General features: G+C 34.2%; 1 protein-coding gene across 1 annotated transcript in view; it reads left to right on the top strand.

Annotated features, from left to right (window-relative positions):
* Nucleotides 1-15,711, top strand: part of LOC116417375 (F-box only protein 5) — a 51,137-nt gene extending 35,426 nt beyond the window's left edge. Inside the window, exon 2 of the mRNA XM_031930132.2 lies at nucleotides 14,600-15,711. Within this exon, the coding sequence (XP_031785992.1) occupies nucleotides 14,600-14,875 (276 nt within the window). The 3' untranslated portion in view covers nucleotides 14,876-15,711. The remainder of the gene's footprint in view (nucleotides 1-14,599) is intronic.
* Nucleotides 15,712-20,796: the final 5,085 nt, after the last annotated feature.

Here is a 20,796-nt window from a genome sequence, read left to right as displayed (position 1 = left end):
ACGTGAAAAAAACGTCAGAGAAGCTTGTCTTACTCGTGACGCGCGCACACTCTGCTCTTTAGTGCTCAAACACTCTGCACTTTAGTGCTACAGGCATATGCACATTCACTCAATTTACTTTCACGCAAACCTGAAAAAATAATAATTTATTCGACGCAAAAGTCGCCAAATTCCCCGTGAATCGTGGTCGAATCCGTACATGAGTACGATTCTTGCGCGTGTTGTATTGCGGTTGTCGAGTCTTGAGTCTTTGGACGCAAGTTCGAATCCTGGACTCGCGTTCGATTCCTGATCTCGCGTTCGATTCCTGGACTCGTGTTCGATTCCTGATCGCGCGTTCACTGTTGTGCGCTCAGTTTCTTAGCATGGTTTTTATGCGTACTGAGTCGCTCACTGGTGCGATGCTGCCATTAAAAAAATGTCGCACGACAAAAAAAAATTTTTGAACTAATTCGCAGTTTGCTACGTATATTGGAATTTTACCGAAAAATCAACGCAACTTATCCCAACTAAAGCGCCTCGAACAAATTCATCCGTCAAAAAAAAAAAAAAAAAAAAAAAAATCCGAATCGGAGAGCACTTGACAAACTGGTATCAGCTCCAACTGCCGCCACTCCGATTCGTCAACTTTAATTTTGTGTGATAGTGTCAGCTAGGGCCTATCCTCCGGCCTGGAGATATGCACTGCTGGCTTTCCACAAAAATTCCAATATACCTGCGTGTATTTAAACTCTCGGTTCGAGTATACACGCGCGCGTATAATATACTTTCGGTTCGAGTATAGAATACGCCGTCGAGCTCGCATAGCTCGACTGCGACGTAAACACAGAGTCGCCTTAGTTTACGTCGCTCGCCGCGGCCTCCTCGTATCTATGCGATCTACCGCGGTCGTGTACTGTGTACACGCTATAGCGACGCTACCGAAATCTTACTGTTCTCTCTCTCTCTCTCTCGCGAATATTATATGGCGTTCCCGCGCGCGTTTTCTTCTACGATTTTCCGCGCGTTCCTCACCGAATCCACACGTTGATGGGCGCCATTGTAACGGGGTGTGAATTCGATCAACAAATAACTCGTAGAACGACTGGATCGCGTTCCCTCGATGCGGCGGAGGATTTATCTCCGCCCTCGAAACACCTCCGTTGCATGAAGCTGTTTCAGCTGCTTCTGTTTGCTGAGTCTACGCGCCGCCCGGCGTGTGCTCGGCTGCTCAACTGCGTTAAAAGAATGCTCTTAAATAACGCCCGCGTAGGCGGCGGTATTCGCAGGAAGGAATAGGGATCGGAAATAAGCGAACGAGGTTTAGACATGACGACAACTTACGTTAAATAAAAAGACTAGGGTTATATTTGTCAGTCGCGAAATAAACGTGAAGTTACAATAATAAATTATAATACGCGAGTCGCCAACAACTGTGCGACTCGCCGCGACGCTAGAATATTCGCGCTCGCACGCGTGTATCGACGTAAAGATCGCGCGCGCCGGATCACCCTCGCATGGATGATATCCACTCACCAGGCACTCTCTCTCATGCACTGCGCGCCACACAAACCTTCTCTCTTTCGTCGAAGACGCTCGCAGTCCTAGACAGGCCGCAAGACTCCGTAACCACCCTGGACCGCTATGCTAAGGCTGGAGTCACCTGGCTCCGCGTCACACTCACACACACAAAATGCGTCTCGAAATCGCTGGACACAGCACAGCACAAACGATACCGCGAGACCGAGCTTTAGAATCTTACTTTATTGCTTCTTCCTAGAGGAGGCTTTGTAATAGTAAATTTTGAGTTTCGCTAAAACTTCATAGAAACGTATTTTACGGTGTTTGGAGTTCGAATCGTTTTTTTTTTTAGAAAATGTCCGTGCGGATGGCTGTATGTGTGTGTATACCGTCGTATTTGTGGAACCACGCAGTGAATAGTAATAAAATTTGACATGCATTTATGTTTTTTGATTCCTCCAGGAAAAAATAATTTTTTAATTTTGACAATTGTGGCCTTATAAAACTTATCAAACTTCTTTAAATTTACTTTGGAAAAAGGTAGACTTTCTATAAAATTTCTAATAAAATAATTTAAGTCGCCTAGAAAGCATTGTACCGAAACAGGATCATAACTTTTTAGTGTTCTATATGCAAAAAAAAGCACCTTTTACAAGGTAAAATGTTGACAACTATAAGTTTTGTACCTATCCTTACCATTCTGTATCTTAGTATTATGCGACGATGTGCGTCGCAGCCGCTCGGAATTTTGCGATGATAATCCAGAGCGGCAACATGGTTTTTGGTTAAGCTGCGAGTACCGGGAATCCGGTGTCGCCTCGCGGTGACAATAAGGGCCCGACGTGTTGCGATGCGTCGCACGGGCCGGCGTCGCGGCAGTCTTCCAAGAACATCGCCAGCGCGCCACCGCCGGCTTCAGAAAAGAGTCCCGAGGAGCCGCGTCGAGGGGACGGCTGATCAGTAAATCCGCGTCTCGACCGCTCCGCTTGAGGAGTCCGTGCGGACTCATAAGTCAATTGGAGGCCGTCTCCCGCGTGACGTAGGGAGAGGCAGAGTGGGGTTTTCGCGAGCGCGAGCGGCAATTAAGCATTAAAAGAATAATTTTGAAAAGTACAACCATCTTATTTTTTATATAAGATGAAAATCCGCTTTGTATTTAAATGATTCTTCTATATACTTAGGAAGAATTTACTTGATTTTTTTATGTATAATTTTGCTCATTTTTTTGCACAAGATGATTTGGATTAGTTTCGTCTTTTTCGTTAGTTTTAGCACATTCAGATAAGATGTGATAGAATCATGGAACACAAAGCAGATTTTCACCTCGAAATTATAGTGAGATTGATTCTTCTTGTAGTAAGTAATGATTTTTGTCAGTGTGCAGATTTTTAACACTTGACATTTTTAAAACTGATTCCACTACATTCATTAGCGTATATTGATAAAAATACAGAAAAACTTTTGTAAGCTTTTAAAACAATTAAACAATTTATTTAAGGATTGCATAACTTTTTAAAGGAGAAATCATGATTATAATACTAAGATACAAGAATGGTGAAGATTGGTACAAAACTTATAGTTACCAACATTTTACCTTGTAAAAGGTGTTTTTTTTAACTGATTTCATAACCTTTTAATGAGTTTCAAATAAACTTATAAAGAAATGTTTAAAGAAAAATTCAATTTGAATTACAGCGTAGCATAGTTAAAAGTTTAGGTTTGGTTTTTGCAAAATCTACTACACCTGCACTGAAATGCTTTAGATAATACTTTATGCACTTTGTCTTCAACAAGTTTTAATAACTTTTTTCGTAATAAGAGCAGTAGTTTTTGAGTTATTGTTGAAAAACCACATTTTGACCGTTATTCTTGTTAATAATAAACAAAAAAAGTATTTGACAGCTGGAAAATTCAATTATTTGTAATAAGCTGCTCGATTACAACAATAGCCAGTTGCAAAATTTTTAAGGACATGATGCTAGGAGTTACATTTTTGCAAAAACTGCTTCTACGCGAAAATAGGTCAGATGATAATTTATGCATTTCAATATTTCAAGCAATTTTCATCAATCACAATGATTTTTTTGTAGGTGCAGTACTTTTTAAAATATATTTTTAAAAAACCATGAATTTGCTGTTATTATTGTTAATAACAAACATAGAAAGTATTTGCTAGGAGGAAAACCAAGTTATTTTCAATAAGCGCTATAAATAGAACCAAATCGAGTTGAAAAATCCAGGGGATAATTAAAAAAAACACAGAAAGGTAACTGGCGTCTGAATTAGTATATAAGTAAGATTTCTCTATCTATATCTGTTGAATTCTGACTGGAATATTGACTGATCTGCTGCTTGATCAGCTCAGTTGGGTTTGCACTTAATGATTATTTTCCTGGAATAAGTATAATTTGGAACTACAGGCGGTTTTCTGCCAGTGTCGGCTACTAAGCATGGGCTCCAAAAATTGAATGTAACTGCATAGCATATGCATATTCGACCCTTGCATCGATAAAGAAACGGCTGCAAGCCGTGAAATGAGAAAAAAAACTCGAGCACTCGCGCTCCGTGCAGAGTGTTTACTCGCATTAGCTGATCAATTAACCTAACCTGATAAGACATGGCGCGAACGTTTTTTTCATTCAAAATTATTACCGTTGGGTGTACAGCAATCAAGCTTCTTTACGTCTATAATACAACAGATGAGTCAACAGGACATATGATTTAAATTCTAAATATTAGAACTTCTCTCCATAATGTAAAATTAGTTCATGGTCATACCATAATAATAAACTATATAATATCACAACGAATAAATGAATTATTTAATTATTGTATAACAACAAAGTTTATGATGTCTCTATACTTATTGTAAAAAATATTTTTTATACATTTATATCTTAATTTTTTCTGTTTTTCTCAAATAAAGGCTTGAAGAGGTCCTCACCCTGGACGAAACGTTACCGATGATTATACATTAATATTTGTGTGTTTATTTTCTGAAAAACCAAGGGTTATCCTCCTACGTTTGTTCCTATTCAAACTAACTTTGATTTAAATTCTATTATATTTGTAATATTTATCAAGTAGCCTTTGTAATAATTAAAGAATCGTATATATATCTATAGCTATGACTGACTGAAAGAAAAAAAAAGAGAATCGGAGAGGCGAAACATCAATTTTTTTCGCAAAATTAATTTTCAAACTTAATTATTTTACAAACGAGCAATTTTCTCAACAAAATAGTATGGTAATTAAAAAGATCTTATGAAAATCTTTAAAATTGTATACTCTTTGTGCATCTGCCAGCTCGCTGTAGTCGATCGGCATAGTCATTGCTTTGATGCGTGATAAGGCATCTACGACGACGTTGTCTTTGCCGGAGATATGTCATATGCCTGTCGAGTATTGGCCGACAAAGTCTAGGTGTCGGGCCTGCCTCAGTGATGCTTTCTCTTGTTAGATTTAAATGTAGGGGAAGTGGAGGAGAGGTAAAGTGGAGGTGGAGGGGAAGTAGAGGGGAAGGTGGAGGGGAAGTGAAGGGGGGTGGAGGGTAAGTGGAGGGTATGGAGGGGGTGAAGGGGCCAACAAGCAAAAAATAACGTAGTTTTTTAAACAATTTAACGTTATTTGGTGAAGGGGAAGTGGAGGAGGTAAATCACGCTTACAACTATATAATTTAGGATGATATATATATATATATATATATATATATATATATATATATATATATATATATATATATATATATATATAATATATATATATATATATATATATATATATATATATATATATATATATATATATATATATATATATATATATAGACTAGATGATTGATTGTATCTCTTCTACGCTCCCTAATAGGAGATAAGGTAGGCAAGGACGAACAGACAAGGTACAAAGGAATAAAGATAATACTGAGTGCTGATTGTGACTAGATTATATTTAACTATGTACAAGATGACTAGGTCTGTTCGCACCGGCGGCCAGGCCGTGACTGATTCACGAAAGTGACTAAGCTTCTAAGCTCTCGTGCTCGCCACGTCGTGGTGCTCCGCTAGACGGCGCGTCGGGCCGCATGTGGTGGTAGGAGGGGACCGCCACATATATATATATATATATATATATATATATATATATAATGTTCCGAATATTCAATAAGCACAATTACCGATCGCAAAGTCGTTTTTAATTTGATTTCGATTAAATCAAGATTTTTGATCATTTTTTCAGCTTCTCAGTCCACTGTGGATAGGTTAACGAAATAATAAGGGTTTTAATATAAATGATAACAATATATACATATTTAGTACTATGTTTTAGAATGTGTAGATGTTTCAGCAATCTAAGACACAAGAAGAAAGGTCGGGTATACCTAATACTCGGCGGAAAGAGCAGAGCTCTAGATGACCCAGGAGTTTGACTGAGAACGAACTTCAGTCAGACCAGAGACGAATGGTGCAGATATGCGCTATTTGACTTTTGTTATACTTGCGAGGCTCTCTCTCTTTCCTGTGTTATATGCGTGTACGCCATATGCTCGTGCTCGAGCAGAATAGTCTCTAGTGTTGCCATAGTTACAACTTTTCCGATTTTGTCATAAATTATAAAAGCACGACAATGTATGTTTTACTTTTGCTTTGGAGTTGCCCGCCTTTTGATTTTTTTTGCCGTAGCTATTTTCCTACGTATTTTATTTTCATGAGCTGTCGCTGTTCATGAGGTGTCGCGATGTTCACAAGGTTATTTTATTCCTTTATTGACTTTTTTCATGTTCACTTTTTCTGAAACTGCCATTCTCACCGGTAATCGGCGCACTTGCTACTGCTTCTCTATTTTTGTTTCTATTTTTGTGAAATTATGCTGTGGTGTTAATATACTGCTTCTTTCTCTTGCTTATGGCTGCTGCGTTAGCGGTGCTCGTGAGTGTATGTGTATGTGTGTGTATTCTTATTTTTGATTGGCGCCGTGTTTAAATGAGTAATGGAATCGTGGATTACATAACAATGTGTCAGTAACATACCAATCTCGGTATGTTATCCGTTTCTAAACTGGTCGTATATGCCGTTTTAAGTTTTTGTCCCTCTTGTAATGCAGGTCTAGAATGCAATTGTGCTGGTGAGACCTGGAAATTGAAATTCTGTATTATTTTTGGTTAGAAAATCTTACAGTTAATCTCAGGTTGGAAGTGTGTTAGTTTGTATACGCCGATGTAGTCTATATCACCTCGAGCTACCGCTTTTTATATTAAAGTTGTACATAACACTGATAAAAGCTACGTGACAAAAAATTGATCAGAGGCTTTTATTTTGCTAAAAGAAAATAGAGTAATTTATGCTATTTGTCATTTTTTACTGTATTCCATACCAATTAGTAATTGTGCTGAAATGATTGAGAAATTTTGTAGTGCATAAGTGGGAATAGTAAATTACTTGTTGTGTACCGTGCTTTGTATAATCAGTGCATCGATAACGCTTCTTTTAGCCTGCCTAAAAAAGCAGAATCGTCCAGTATCTCATAGTAGAATTTCCTTGTAAATCTGAATTGTGTTCACACGGACCGATGGTATAAACATATATATATGAGATGTGCCACACAAACAGAAATGCAAATATCTGAGGCGAAAGTGTTTTTTCTCTAGGGGCAAAAGTGAGCACTTTCACCGCTAGGGAACCCCCTCAGATAAATGTATATATCTATGTGAGGGTGTGTTTATACGTATACAGGGTGACCCAATTTAAACGGGCACCGGTGATAACTCGTTAGGGACAGTCTTAATCGAGGAGAAAGTCCTTGATGGTGACCTTGTATTTGACCTTGAACTTGATTTTCAAGGTCATATCAAGGTAAACTTTGATTTTTTAAATAGAAACTCTATCTTTTTATTGCGGGAATGGAAAGAGTGGGAAATTTTACGTTCAGAGTGATGCAGCCAGTTCAATAAGATCCACCTGCGTAATTCCTCTGGCAACGCCAGAATTGAAAAAATCGTAGATACAAGTTGTACAATGTCGAGGTGTTGCGTAACGGTGACCTCAAATTTAACCTGCTCTCAAAGGTCATTTCAAGATTAAATTGTGTTTTCCATAGAATACCCATATTTTCGACTCCGGATTCTGAAAGCGCGTAAAATTTTGCGTTTTAAACCAGATAGTCAACTTAAAATCGAAGAAAGGATTTTTAACATCTAGCGTACTATTTCCTGCGTTTCGACATCATTATAAAAGTTTTTTAAAAATCAAACAAGTTATAGTATATTACGATACTAGTGCGGTAAAGTCGTTTCACCCCCGCGGGGACAATATCGATAATTCCCCACAAGGGTGAAATCCCTTTACCCTCCTAGTATCGTACGATATTTTATGAAACAACGTGCATAAGCCAAGACTTAGCGAGTGCATTTTTGCACAAGCGTGACTTAAATCGAGGTTTATGCCACGGCATGTCATAAAAATAATTGAATGAAAGTTGAAACTTAGACTTGTTTGATTTTTAAAAAATGTTCTGATCATTCAAATTAAATTTTTTTTTATTCACATCAAAACTAATGGTTTCTGAAGTATCTTAAAAAAATTTTAACCCGTTTCGTCCAGCCATTGTCCAGGAATCATAATGTGAATCGGTCCAACCAAGTTCTCGTCTTGGACATCAAGTTTTATAATGGTGTCGAAATGCAGGAAATGGTCCGCTAGATGTTAAAAATCCTTTCTTCGATTTTAAGTTGTCTATCTTGTTTGAAACGCAAAATTTTACGTGCTTTCAGAATCCGGAGTCGAAAATATGGGTACTCTATGAAAAAAAAATCAATTTGACCTTGAAATGACCTTTAAGAGCAGGTCAAATTAGAGGTCACCGTTACGCACCCCCTCGATATCGTACAACTTATATCTACGATTTTTTCGATTCTAGCGTTGCCAGAGGAATTACGCAGGTGGATCTTGTTGAACTGGCTGCATGACTTCGAGATGACCTTCGCTACCCAAAACAAAAATATCACTCTGAACGTAAAATTTCCCGCTCTTTCCATTCTCGTAATAAAAAGATAGGGTTTCTATTAAAAAAAAAATGAAAATTAAGCTCAAGGTCAAATTCAAGGTCACCATCAGACTTTCCCACTCGAACGAGTTATCACCGGTGTCCGTTTAAATTGGGTCACCCTGTATATTAGGGTATCCGTTATTTCCCGACTTTAAAATTATTAGAAGCTCGGTAGTTATCTCGGTTCTAGGACCATAAAAACAAGCTTTCCCCAAGTTTCATCTCGATTCGTTGCAAATTCGCGTGCCGCACGACACTTCATTTTTCCCATGTTATTTAAATGGGGAAGAGCATTTTTCATGGTATTTTTGGGATTACAAAATAGTAATTCAGACAATCTGTTTAATAACTGTTAAATACCATTCTACAGTGATATATTTACATGTAGGAACAGTTATTTAGCCCATTCGTAAATTTTCAAACATATATCCATTAGGAAATTTTTGGCGGTTCAAGGGCATATTAATTTCTTTTTTTTTTGCTTTGAGAAGAGATTTACTATCGCTTTTGAATCATTTTTCGGAAATTTATGTTTTGAGCAAATCGGTATTGACTTGAATGTTTTATTGTATGCACAATGTACTAGGAGGTCTACTAGAAACATGAAAATTGTCTTAGAACCTTTTATTTAAGTGACTACATACTTTTAATTTTTAGTTAGATTACCAAAAGTTAGATTCGCTTAAAAATTGCAAAAAAATTTAGATAGATTTTCATAAAAATAAGCCAATAAAAAGACGTAAACTTTTACTTTTATTGATTTTTAATAATGTAACTTGTTGTTAATAACGCAATAATTTAATGCAACTTCCAGGTGCTCGTCACACTTGCGGCTATATGTCAGTCTTTTAGAATATAACAATACTATAATAGTGGTCTGCTTCGTATTAACTACTGTACTTTAACGAGAACCAAAGTTTCTTTTTTTCCCAAATTTATCATGAATTGTTTCTGATTATAAGAGGGATAAACGACTAATACATACATACACAGATTCCAATTGTGAAAAAGTAAATATTTTATATTAAAATTGTAAAAAATTGAAACAATATATATATTTATTATTGAAACAATATATATATTTATTATATCTATACATTTTTTTGTAATTTCAAAAGTTAATATAAGTTTGTTATAGAATATTTTCTTAAAAATTGCTATTATCAAAATGTCATCAAATCAGGATCAGAAATTATATTTGGTTGGTAATCTAACACCTCAGATGAAAGGAAAAAAATTACCATTAAACATACAAGTTTTACAACTACTTTTTACTTTTTTATAAAACTCGTCAATTAAATATGCCTTTGAAAAATAGTATGACTGATGTTTTGAAAGAAGTACAGTGTGTTTGGGATAAAGCAAAGATTCCAGTCGAATGTTATTCTACTATGCTTAAAAAATTAGATAGTTCATACAATGATTACCGAAATTTGCAAAGAAGCAAAAGCCGAAACACATCAAGCAAACTTGAAGATGATTTTAAAAACAAATTAAAAAATCTTTTCGATGTTGCTCATAAAAATGTTATGGACACACTCACCAATGAAAGAAAAACTTTTTTGTTAAGTCAGCGATCAGTTCACAAGTTTGGTTTTGTAGAACTTTAAGAACCACAGAAGAATCGTACAATATCAGGTAACATATGTAATATCAGTTTTTAATATTAAAAATAAAATTGCCTCGCTTGTGTTGAAAATGTACGCATAGTATATCCCTGTCAAGAAAATACGTATTTTTATGTAAATTTTCTATGTAATTTTATTATGTTATATACAAATGTACTAACTTAGACTGCGTTTACTCTGTAAAGTATGTAATAAAAATAAATAATATAAATACATAATAAAAATGCATGCTAAAATTATGCAATTATATTGTAACAAATACCATATAAAACAGGACTGCAGCAGAATTAAAAAATATGTATACATTATTTGTATTGATAAAATTTTTTTACTTTATTTACTTTTGTCAAGTTTTGATATATTTTGTATATAGTTTTGATATTCTTGTAATGCTTAAATACTCTTGAATAACAATTGATATAATGAAAAAATATGTATTCGTAATAGCAATTTATAGAATTAAAAAAATATATATAGGGGAGAGTGGGGCAAATTTGAATACTTTTTTATTTCGGTTTCTAGTTTCACGTACTTACATGAAAATTAAAAATTAATTCTATAATTTTTAAGAACTCGTAAGTAGTGGTCCTGTTTTTTATTATTTTTTTTGTAATTTCATTGCGTAGTTTTAAACGCACATACGTATATATCTGCACTGCTTGCAATGCTGAACGTTTTTACCAGGGAGAACGAATCTTATTTTAACTTATCAACTTGGGATTTCCAGAAATATGTTATATCAATTATTAATTCTTTATAAATATTAAAGGAATTATTAAAAAATTTCGTTTCCTATAAAACTGAATTTTACACGAGAAATTTTATTATTAAAATTATTGATTTTGTATTTATTTTAGCTTTAGTCATGGAAGCGGAATCGAGTTGTAATCTGGAGAAATAGCTGCCAACCATAAAAACTATGATCTCGCCCATTTATTTGATAATTTATTTAACTATTTATTAGTGCGTTATGAAATAATTAAAATGCATTTAAACCGAAAAAGGGTAAAATTGCTATTTTACGAAAAATAATTGAAAATGTTGTAATGTCATTTTACTAATAACTTAGCAAAGAAAAACTTTTTTGGTAAAATTGTCTTCGGGATGGTATTCTTCAGAAAATTTTCTTTGAAAATAAGGGCGGTCGGAGGTAAAAACACTGTTTTTCAATTGTTTTTTTTTTAAACCTTTTAATGAAATATGGGCTCTTAACCGCCCTAGTGTTAAGTCTAATGAATTATTCTACCAAAGAAAATTTCATTTAAACTTTTAGTTTTTCTTAGTTTTGGAATTACAAACTAGTTTTTATAGGGATTGTAAAGAAAAATAAGAATAAATTGCAAACGTATTGATCGAGCGCCCATTATTGTTAGTGATGATGAAATTGAAAAAATTCTTGATGTTCCTGCCTTAGAAAGTGGAAAACGTAAAGCGCAAGCTGATGCCATTTATAAAGCGTTATTTGATTGGGGTCTTACAACTTCGATTAAGGCATTATGCTGCGATACAACAGCTTCGAACTTGGGTTCTTCAAATGGAGTCATATTGGAACAGTTACCACAAACAGACTTGTTGTATTTACCATGTCGTCATCATATCTTCGAAATTGTATTAGCTGACTGTTTTGACAAAAATTCGCCTGGAATGAGTGGTCCAAATGTTCCCCTGTTCAAACGCTTTCAAACTGCTTGGAATGATGTTGATAAAAGTAAATACAAAAGTGGATTAGAAGGAAACGTCATTATTCCAAGTCTGTCTTATGAGATTAAGAGGTCAACAAATTTATTAAAGAATATTTAAAGCATCAATTACCACGTGACGATTACAAAGAACTGCTAATCTTAAGCAAAATTTTTATCGTGATTCCATGTGCGTATTTTCAATTTTATAAGCCAGGAGTATATCATCATGTCCGATGGATGGCAAAGGCCGTATACTCTTTGAAAATTTATCTTTTCGGAATGGCTTTTAAATTAACAGTTAAAGAACAAAATGGTCTTTGTGCTATTTGTCTATTCATTGTCTTTGTTTATATCAAGCACTGGTTTTCTGCTCTTATTGCTATAAAAGCTCCAACTAAAGATTTACAGTTTGTAAAAGATCTGTTTAAATATGAAAAAATTGGCTTGAAATGCTTTATATAAATTCAAAAATGATTTATGGTATTTGAATCCTGAAATTTGTGCGGTTTCATTTTCGACGATGAAATTTCAACAAATACTAAACAGAAAATGTTAAACGCAAGTAATGATAATGTAGAAACAGATGAACACATTCCTAAAAAATATTTATAAATCATGTTACAGATTTAAATGTTCTAAAAGACAAAGCTTTGGATTATTTTATGAATAGCACTTCGTTACGCCTATTTGACAGGTTTAAAATTGATAAACAATTTTTAGAATTATATATTGAAGAATGGTCGAGAAATGAACATTACCTAAAAGGACTCAAAATTTTTAAAGGCTTGCGAGTAGTAAACGATGCTGCAGAAAGAGCAGTTGATTTAACTGAACAATACATCAATATACTGACTAGAGATGAAGAACAGAAAAATTACTTAATTCAAGTTGTTTCTAAATACCAAAAACAATATTCGGACTCGAAAAAATCAACCGTTACAAAAAAAAAATGAAATTTAGTCATTAACTACGTTGTATGAATATTATAAAATTAGTAGATAAGATTTTGTAAAGTAATTATTAGTAGACCGAATTTTTTTTATTCATATTATTTTTATCATATTCACCAATATTGAACAAAATATCATATCCCTTTCTTACGTTTGTTTAGTGACGCCATAAATTTACTACCCAAATTGTTTACAATTTTTAAGCGAATCTAACTTTTGGTAATGCTGCTCTAAAATAGACAGGAATCATCATTCTATTCGTTCTCTGATTGGTCGTCGATTAGACAATAAGATTACGAGATAGATGCCGGGATGCGCGTGATAGTTTGTTTCTAACCTATACAAATTTTAATATAAAGCAGAGCGCGCGAAGCGCGCATTGATCTCGCTAGTCTAAGTAAAAATGAAAAGTATGTAGTCACTCAAATAAAAGGTTCTAAGACCAGTTCTCATGTTCCTGGTAGACCTCCTAGTACATTGTGCATACAATATAATATTCAAGTTAATACCGATTTGCTCAAAACATAAAATTTCGAAAAATTAGCCAAATTAAAAAAAAATCAAATGCGTCTATCTCGGGCTGAATTTAACGAATTTTAAAGATTCAAAAGCGATAGTAAATCTCTTCTAAAAGCAAAAAAAAGAAATTAATATGCTCTTGAACCGCCAAAAATTTCCTAATATATATATATATGTTTGAAAATATTCAAAAAATAGCAAAAAGCCGATTTTTCAGAGCACAAATAGATTAAATACAATTAAATAACTTTACGAATGGGTTAAATAACTGTTCCTACATGTAAATATATCACTGTAGAATGGTATTTAACAGTTATTAAACGGATTGTCTGGATTAGTATTTTATAAATCCAAAAATACCAAGAAAAGTTGTCTTCCCCATTTAAATAACATGGGAAAAATGAAGTGTCGTGCGGCACGCGAATTTGCGACGAATCGGGATGAAACTTGGGGAAAGCTTGTTTTTAGGGTCCTAGAGCCGAGATAACTACCGAGCTTCTAATAATTTTAAAGTCGAGAAATAACGGACACCCTAGTATATGCACATACAAAAACATTGAAAAACTCTACTTTCGCGTTTTTGATGCACGTGTTATGAAAAAAAAATTATCAACGCCTGGAACTCGTAATCTTTATTCATGAATCGGCACCAAATTTTTGTTTGTTTCTGTAAAAAAGCTCCGTCTTTGCCTTATAGAAATCTCTGCCCCCCGTTCTTTCCGTTATTTTTCTCATGTCACAACTAAATTATACTTGGAATTTTTAACTTCTCTGCTTTAATACTACGAATATTTACAACTTTATTTTAGAGAATGCTCTGCGAAAACTAAACTTTTTTTACTGTTTCATTTAATGTTTAATTTATTATCATTTTTATTCATATTCCCTGGTAGAAAATTGAGCAGTGCAACTGGCCAGCAGACAAGTGACTGGCCAGTGCTAATTGGCCAGTTCAAAATGCCTGTCACTGGCGTAGAACTGCCAAGTAGAATAAAAAAATATATTATATGAATAAAAAATTTAAAAATCTATCGAAAATGGCGCGTCTACTGGGTAGTCACTGCTTAAGGAACTGGCCAGTTCGTTCCGAATTAGAATGGACTGGCTAAAAACTGCGTAACGTTTCTACCAGGGTCTAAATATAATTTTAATAAAAACGGTAACTTTTTCATTTACATATTTTATGTTTATTTTACGACTAATTTTTATAACTTAAATGTTGCATAAAATTATATAACATCAAATAATATTAATTTTTGTTTTTTTCAACATGTTTTAGGCTAGTCGAAGTTTGCCACTTCGTGATCAGTTGGTTCCATGTCCTCAGTGCAAATTTGCTTGCCGTGTGAAACACGATAATAATACAGGATTATGTTCACGACAAGGATGCCCGATGTTAGAATTTTGCATCCTTTGTTCATCAGAACTACATCTTGGAAAACCTTGTAAAATGCCACTCCTTGCAACACCGACCAAGCGTAGCATAAAGCAACAACCTGTTGTTGGTACTAAGCAATGTAAAAAAAATCTTCGTCGAATATCTCGGCTTGTTTAATATGCTATATTATAAGATATGAATTTATGTACATCAGTATAAAGTTTAAAACCTTTTTAAATAATATAAATAAAATATGTAAAGTTTTATAAATCGTATGTTGTGCAACTATCTATTTTACATTCGAATGATCAGTTTTGGAATAATGACATACTACATTATGCTACAAGAGAGTAAAATCGTAGATTATGTTGTCCAATGGGTTAACAGCTCAAGCAAAGCGAGAGCAGGAATCACTTGAGGATATTATCGATATTATTCTCGTATCGCATATGAAACTTTGTTCATGACTTAACTTGTAGCCATTTTGTTTACTTGAAAAGTATAAGACCTACTCATTATTCATACTCAAATTAAAAATTTTATTGTTTCAAATTCCTAAAATAGTCTTTTTCTAGTGCAAATGCAGAAGAAATTTTAATTTTTTCATAATAATAAGCTACTAGTTGAAAATACGTGCTTCTCATTTTCGTTCTCGTGTGTGGTTTACTATTTTTCGTAACAGCTGGCCAAAATCACCACATTTCATTTCTTAGGTCCGATGTTACGAAAGTCTTTTATGTACCAAAACTACATTGGTTTTACCTAGAATACAGAAAAAACTACTCTCAAGAGAAAGTAATATAGTACTCTCTGAGGGAGAGAAAGTGGCTATTTAAGTTGAGTCGTAAATAAAATACTTTTTGAACTATAAGTATAAGATTATAAATGTATACATTAATAATTTGTACCTGATTTTATATTAAAAATTATTCTTAAAATGTTCTTAATACATTAATTATACGAAAAACCAGCATCAAATTATAAAAATATAAAATTATGCAGTGATATCTTAACTGATTTCGTTTTCTTCAGTCAGTGTAGGTAATTCCTTTCTGTATGCAAACAATTTTATACGAAAGCACGTATGAAAACTCCTATCACAATACCCCACTTCGTCTACAAAGGGCGATTTTCCGAAAAACTTGTCGTGTATGAAAGAAGCTTCCAATTTCTTTCAAATCTGTGTACATGAAGATTTTTACGCCGAAACTTGTACGCGATCGAAGGAGGAGGAGCAGCTGAATGGAGTCGCAGCAAGGTCCAAGTGGCATGGCGCTGCGGTCAGGTGGCAAAATCCAACAATTTCAACAACATATACAGCACACCCGCGTTATTTTAAAAAAACATCGCTCCGTACGGGCTTTTCTCTTATCATAAAATAAGAATGACTCGTATGAAATATGGTATTAAGTGCATATTTTCGACGAAGCTTTGGAATTAGAATATGAGCTACCAAGACGGTCGCTGCATATAAATTTAAGATAGCTGCTTGTTCTGTTAATGTAATTCCAATGCTACGTCGGAAATATGCGCTAAATACCATGTTTCACACGAGTTACTCTTATTTTATGATAAGAGGAAGGCCGGCCGGTACAGAGCGATAGTTTCTCCACAGTACGCGACTGCGTTGTATTTGTCGTTAAAATCAAAATTGTGTCACCTCAGCACAGAGCCATTTGGACATTGCGGCGACGCAGTTCGGCTGCTCCTCTGACCACTTCTTAATATTATAAAAGTTTCAAGCATATATACAACAACCTTTGAACACTTAGTCATTGCTTTCCTTATCAAGTCTCACATTGTCACCTTCTCTTATTTTGTATGCATGGGTGTTCGAGTGTCCACAGCTCTACGGATACTGCATTAATATAAGTAACGCTTATCGCCCTAAGTGCATAAAAGTATAGCAGACATTTGGACTAAATATTTATTTATTTATTTATAAAATATCGTATGTAACGTGTGCTCGCCTTCGTCTTGTGCTATAAACTCTCGTTTTGAAAATGCAGTCTTTGTACCCGTTGCATAATATATTATTATTTACTGACCAGACATAATTACAAAGTATTTTATTTATACTTCAGATCCCGCAGAGGTAAACATAGTTACCTGTTCGCAGGGCTGAGATATTCATAAACCAGTAATATAGAAAAAAATTCAATAACTTATATACCGAAGTACTTGAAACTAATTAACAATTAATATCTTTCGTTTAACAAATTTTTAAATTAATTATCTAAGATCAAGCAGTTTGCTTAATCGAATTATTTATTCTTTTTATTCGGGAATATTTTTTAATATCAACCGATTTGAAATTGTTGAAGCAATTTCAAGTTGTTAGCGCATATTAAACAATTATTGCTTTTATAAAACTGTTCTTACTGCTGACGCTTTTTTTATTTTTTGGAATTATATTACTTTTGTTCCTGGTGATAATGTTTGATGCTAGAAACTGCATTTTAAGGTCATTATAGTGCAACTTCAGAGCCTCGAAACGAAAGTTCTTATAGGTTAATAGGATTGTCCAGAACTACAAAATTATTTTTTTAGACACTTCCGTGTCGCGGTCGTGCCTTATAGTTTTGTCATCGAAAAATGTGTGAGATGCAATATCTCACGCAATTTTTGACTGATCGGGCTGAAATTTTGGGAGGAGTCTCCTCTCGCACAATATCCCGATTGTCTACGTTTTTTTAAAATGCAGGCACAATTTGTTCAATTTTGGCGTGTTTTTTGAATACAAATTTTGGTGTTACACGATTATCTCTGAAAGACTTTAATCAATCAGGCTAAGAATTTGTGTGCGAACTCCTCTCATAATAGAAAAGTGCCAAATTTATTTTGGGCTTGATTCTGCACAAATGCGCAGAATGCCGTCACCTCCAAAAATCGCTAAAAACGGTTTTTTGGCTTCAACTTGAAATCTAAGCATTCTACAAAAAAAAAAAAAAGTTTTATGGAAAAGTTGTAAATTTTTGAGAAATACAACTTTTTCCTATTGACATCAAATCATGAAAATGCTTATAACTCGAGTAAACAGCCAAAATTCGTTTTTTAACAGCTAAAAATCCAATTATTGGCCATAAACCTTTCCAGCTTTACGCTTTACATGAAAATATGAAATGTAAAAGTTGTAGATATTTTCAAAGCACAACTTATTACCCAAGGAAAATATATTTTGTAAATGCTTTGATGCAAAACAAAGCCTCAAAAACGATTTTTGACAAAAAGTTTTGTAGGGATATCTCCTTATCATTATAAGCTTATAGTTAAATTCTGAACATTATCCCGTACGAGTATATAAATAAGACAACATAAACGTAATTGTATAAACTCGCAATAAGCGCATGAAATTTGACAACAGATAATTGATATTTTTTAAATTGAATTAGCACAATTTACTTTCAAAATTTGAGTATATTGTACTGAACTAGAAAACCTAAACTTAATAATAATGAAAATAACTCAGATTGAAGAAAGGCTCTGAGAAGCCTGACACGTCCCACTAAACTAAGGCTATACTCTAAACAATCAATTTTATAAATTATGCCCTACTACTAAATCAAATCTTGGCTGGACTAATTAATAAAAATCTTCTATTTTGTTCCGTGGAATCTTCTTGAAAATATTATCCCTTGCTGCAACTGCTTACCATTATGTTCAATTTTTTCACCTAAAAAAATGATAAAATCAAAATCAAAAAATAACCTCTGCAATGTAAATAATATTCTAAGTGAAACCATTTATGCACTAAATGCATGGTTGTACATACGTATAACCTGCATCTTAGAAAAACTGCATCTGCAAAAATAAAAATGATATCAATCGCATGAAACGTATTTAAATTATATAGAACATATTGTACCTGAAAGTTACACACTAACGAAGATCCAGTGTTATCGATGATCAGGCATGAGACCAGTGCCCTTAATTATACTGCTCCTCTCCAGCCAGAGTCTTGATGAAGCTTTTTTCCAACTCCAAGATTGCGATGCTTCAGATACCAACGTCAATAATATCTTCAGTTATACTTTGGTGCATGCAGTAGACTGCGATGCCGACGAATGCAGCATTGCTCATACACCTAGATACACAGGAAAATATATTACAAAGTTTTCTCACAAATAATTATTGATAGATTGAGTCCACTGATCTTTTAGAATAACAACGTCAAAAAATGTTTTTTAGTCACATAGTTTATATCTACAAACAGAAAACTAGCAATATATTAATAATCACTGTTAAAGTACGTAAGCAAGAAAAAATATCTATTTAAAAAATTGATAACATGCACACTGCATTTCAAATTAAAACTTATTAAAGAAATGTTATCAATTAAACATACAGTACAAGTCATTGTAATATTTTAAATATTACTATGTTCGATAGTATAAACCTATCTCGAGAGCCATATTAAAGTGGTTAGATCATCCAGGAACACCAAGCAGCATGACCAGATAACATTAAAATACCCAGAGACGCTTATCAGCATCACTACAGGGAGAGTAAACCTAGCTCCATGGTCATCTTGATATCTTGATGTCCTTGAAATAGCCAGTAACGCTAGATGCTACGCTTCCCAGACAGTGCGAATCAGCTCCAGGATAGAGCATGCATGGTCCAATTGGCAGCGATAATTAGTAAATTATCACTGTCCTCTGACACCAATACCACATAGCCACCATTAGGAGACATTACAATTACAACACTGATTCAACTCTAAAAACAGATTACACAATCACATAGTCACTGATTTCACTGCACATGACACAATAAATATCTTTTTTAAAGAGGATGAATACAAGAACACATCAATACTTTTTGTAGATCTGTGTAACAGTGAATCGTCATTTAGCCAGCTCACAAAAAGAAATATATCAGCACAGCAGTAGAATCAGCAGGAGCAGCAGGCAGGAGTAATCACAAAAACAAAAGATGACCTCTAAGCAAAAAGTCAAGTTTCTTGCTGGAGTTACGTATCTTCCCATATTGAAGCATTCTTCGATAGACGGATACTCACACATCGCATTGTCAGAACCATTCCGGGCGCATCACTTTTAAATACGTTTTGCAGCGTCTTACAAAGCAAGAACCGCGAGCAGCCGATCCGCGAGCGAGATCGCGGTGAGTAGAGGCTGCTTTAAAACACATACAGGCACCATAACATCACTTCTGATTTTTGAACTATTTATAACACTGCTGCATCGCGTCGTTGTTGTCGTTTTGCACTACGCACTCACTTATAATATCGCCGAAAAATTAAACCGAGCAACACATTGCGGTTAGCGGAGGCCGGGAGGCTGTTTCGATTTTTGAATTGAAGTTCTATAAAAAGATAATCGAATAAAGACTCGTTATGCAGAGTCGCTTGTCTACTGTCAGACACCAAGAAAACATAAGGCCAAGGGAAGTGGAAACCGTTTAAATGTAGTCGGAGTATAGGCCCATATATACGCAGCAGCATATATGAGTCCACGCTCCGGCCTTATGTGCCGCTACGGGGATATGACGCCGCCTTATCATAGCGTATTTAACGTGTTTAACGATTTAAATTATAGTAATATCCTGGACAACTGTGCTTGTAGTCGACATGTGACAACGAAGTTTTTTTGATGTATTTTATCGGTATAACATGCTGGTATTTATTAGTACAAATTCGTTTGTTCTAACAAGGAAAGGTACCCAACCCGAACTCACCGATTTTGATGATTTTCATATATATTGTAGAACATAAAAAAATAAGAGACACGTATTTTTTTTTATCGGCTAATTTTCACTTTTAAGGGGTAAAAACCTCCCCTAAAGTTAACCCCCAAAAAGCGTTTTTTTTAAATATCTCGGCTTAAAATTAATATTTTTCAATGAAACAAATTGGAGGTTATTTCTTACAAAAAGAGCAAGTATTTCATGGTGATTTGAAGAGTAAGGGTAGCATCCCCTATTTTTTAGGGGTTGAAAACATATATTTTTTGGCATAATTTTATAATAAAAATGTTTAAACCGACTAAAAAAAATTGGAAAAAATGTTTAAACATCCTTAATAACAAAATTTAGTTGACGTCTTTCGGTGTTTTCATAAATATTATCCCTAAGGGGGA

Source organism: Nasonia vitripennis, assembly GCF_009193385.2.
Source record: "Nasonia vitripennis strain AsymCx chromosome 4 unlocalized genomic scaffold, Nvit_psr_1.1 chr4_random0009, whole genome shotgun sequence".
In the NCBI taxonomy this organism is placed as follows: Eukaryota; Metazoa; Arthropoda; class Insecta; order Hymenoptera; family Pteromalidae; genus Nasonia; species Nasonia vitripennis.
The sequence above is the reverse complement of the archived record's forward strand: the minus strand, read 5'-3'. Positions and strand labels throughout refer to the sequence as shown.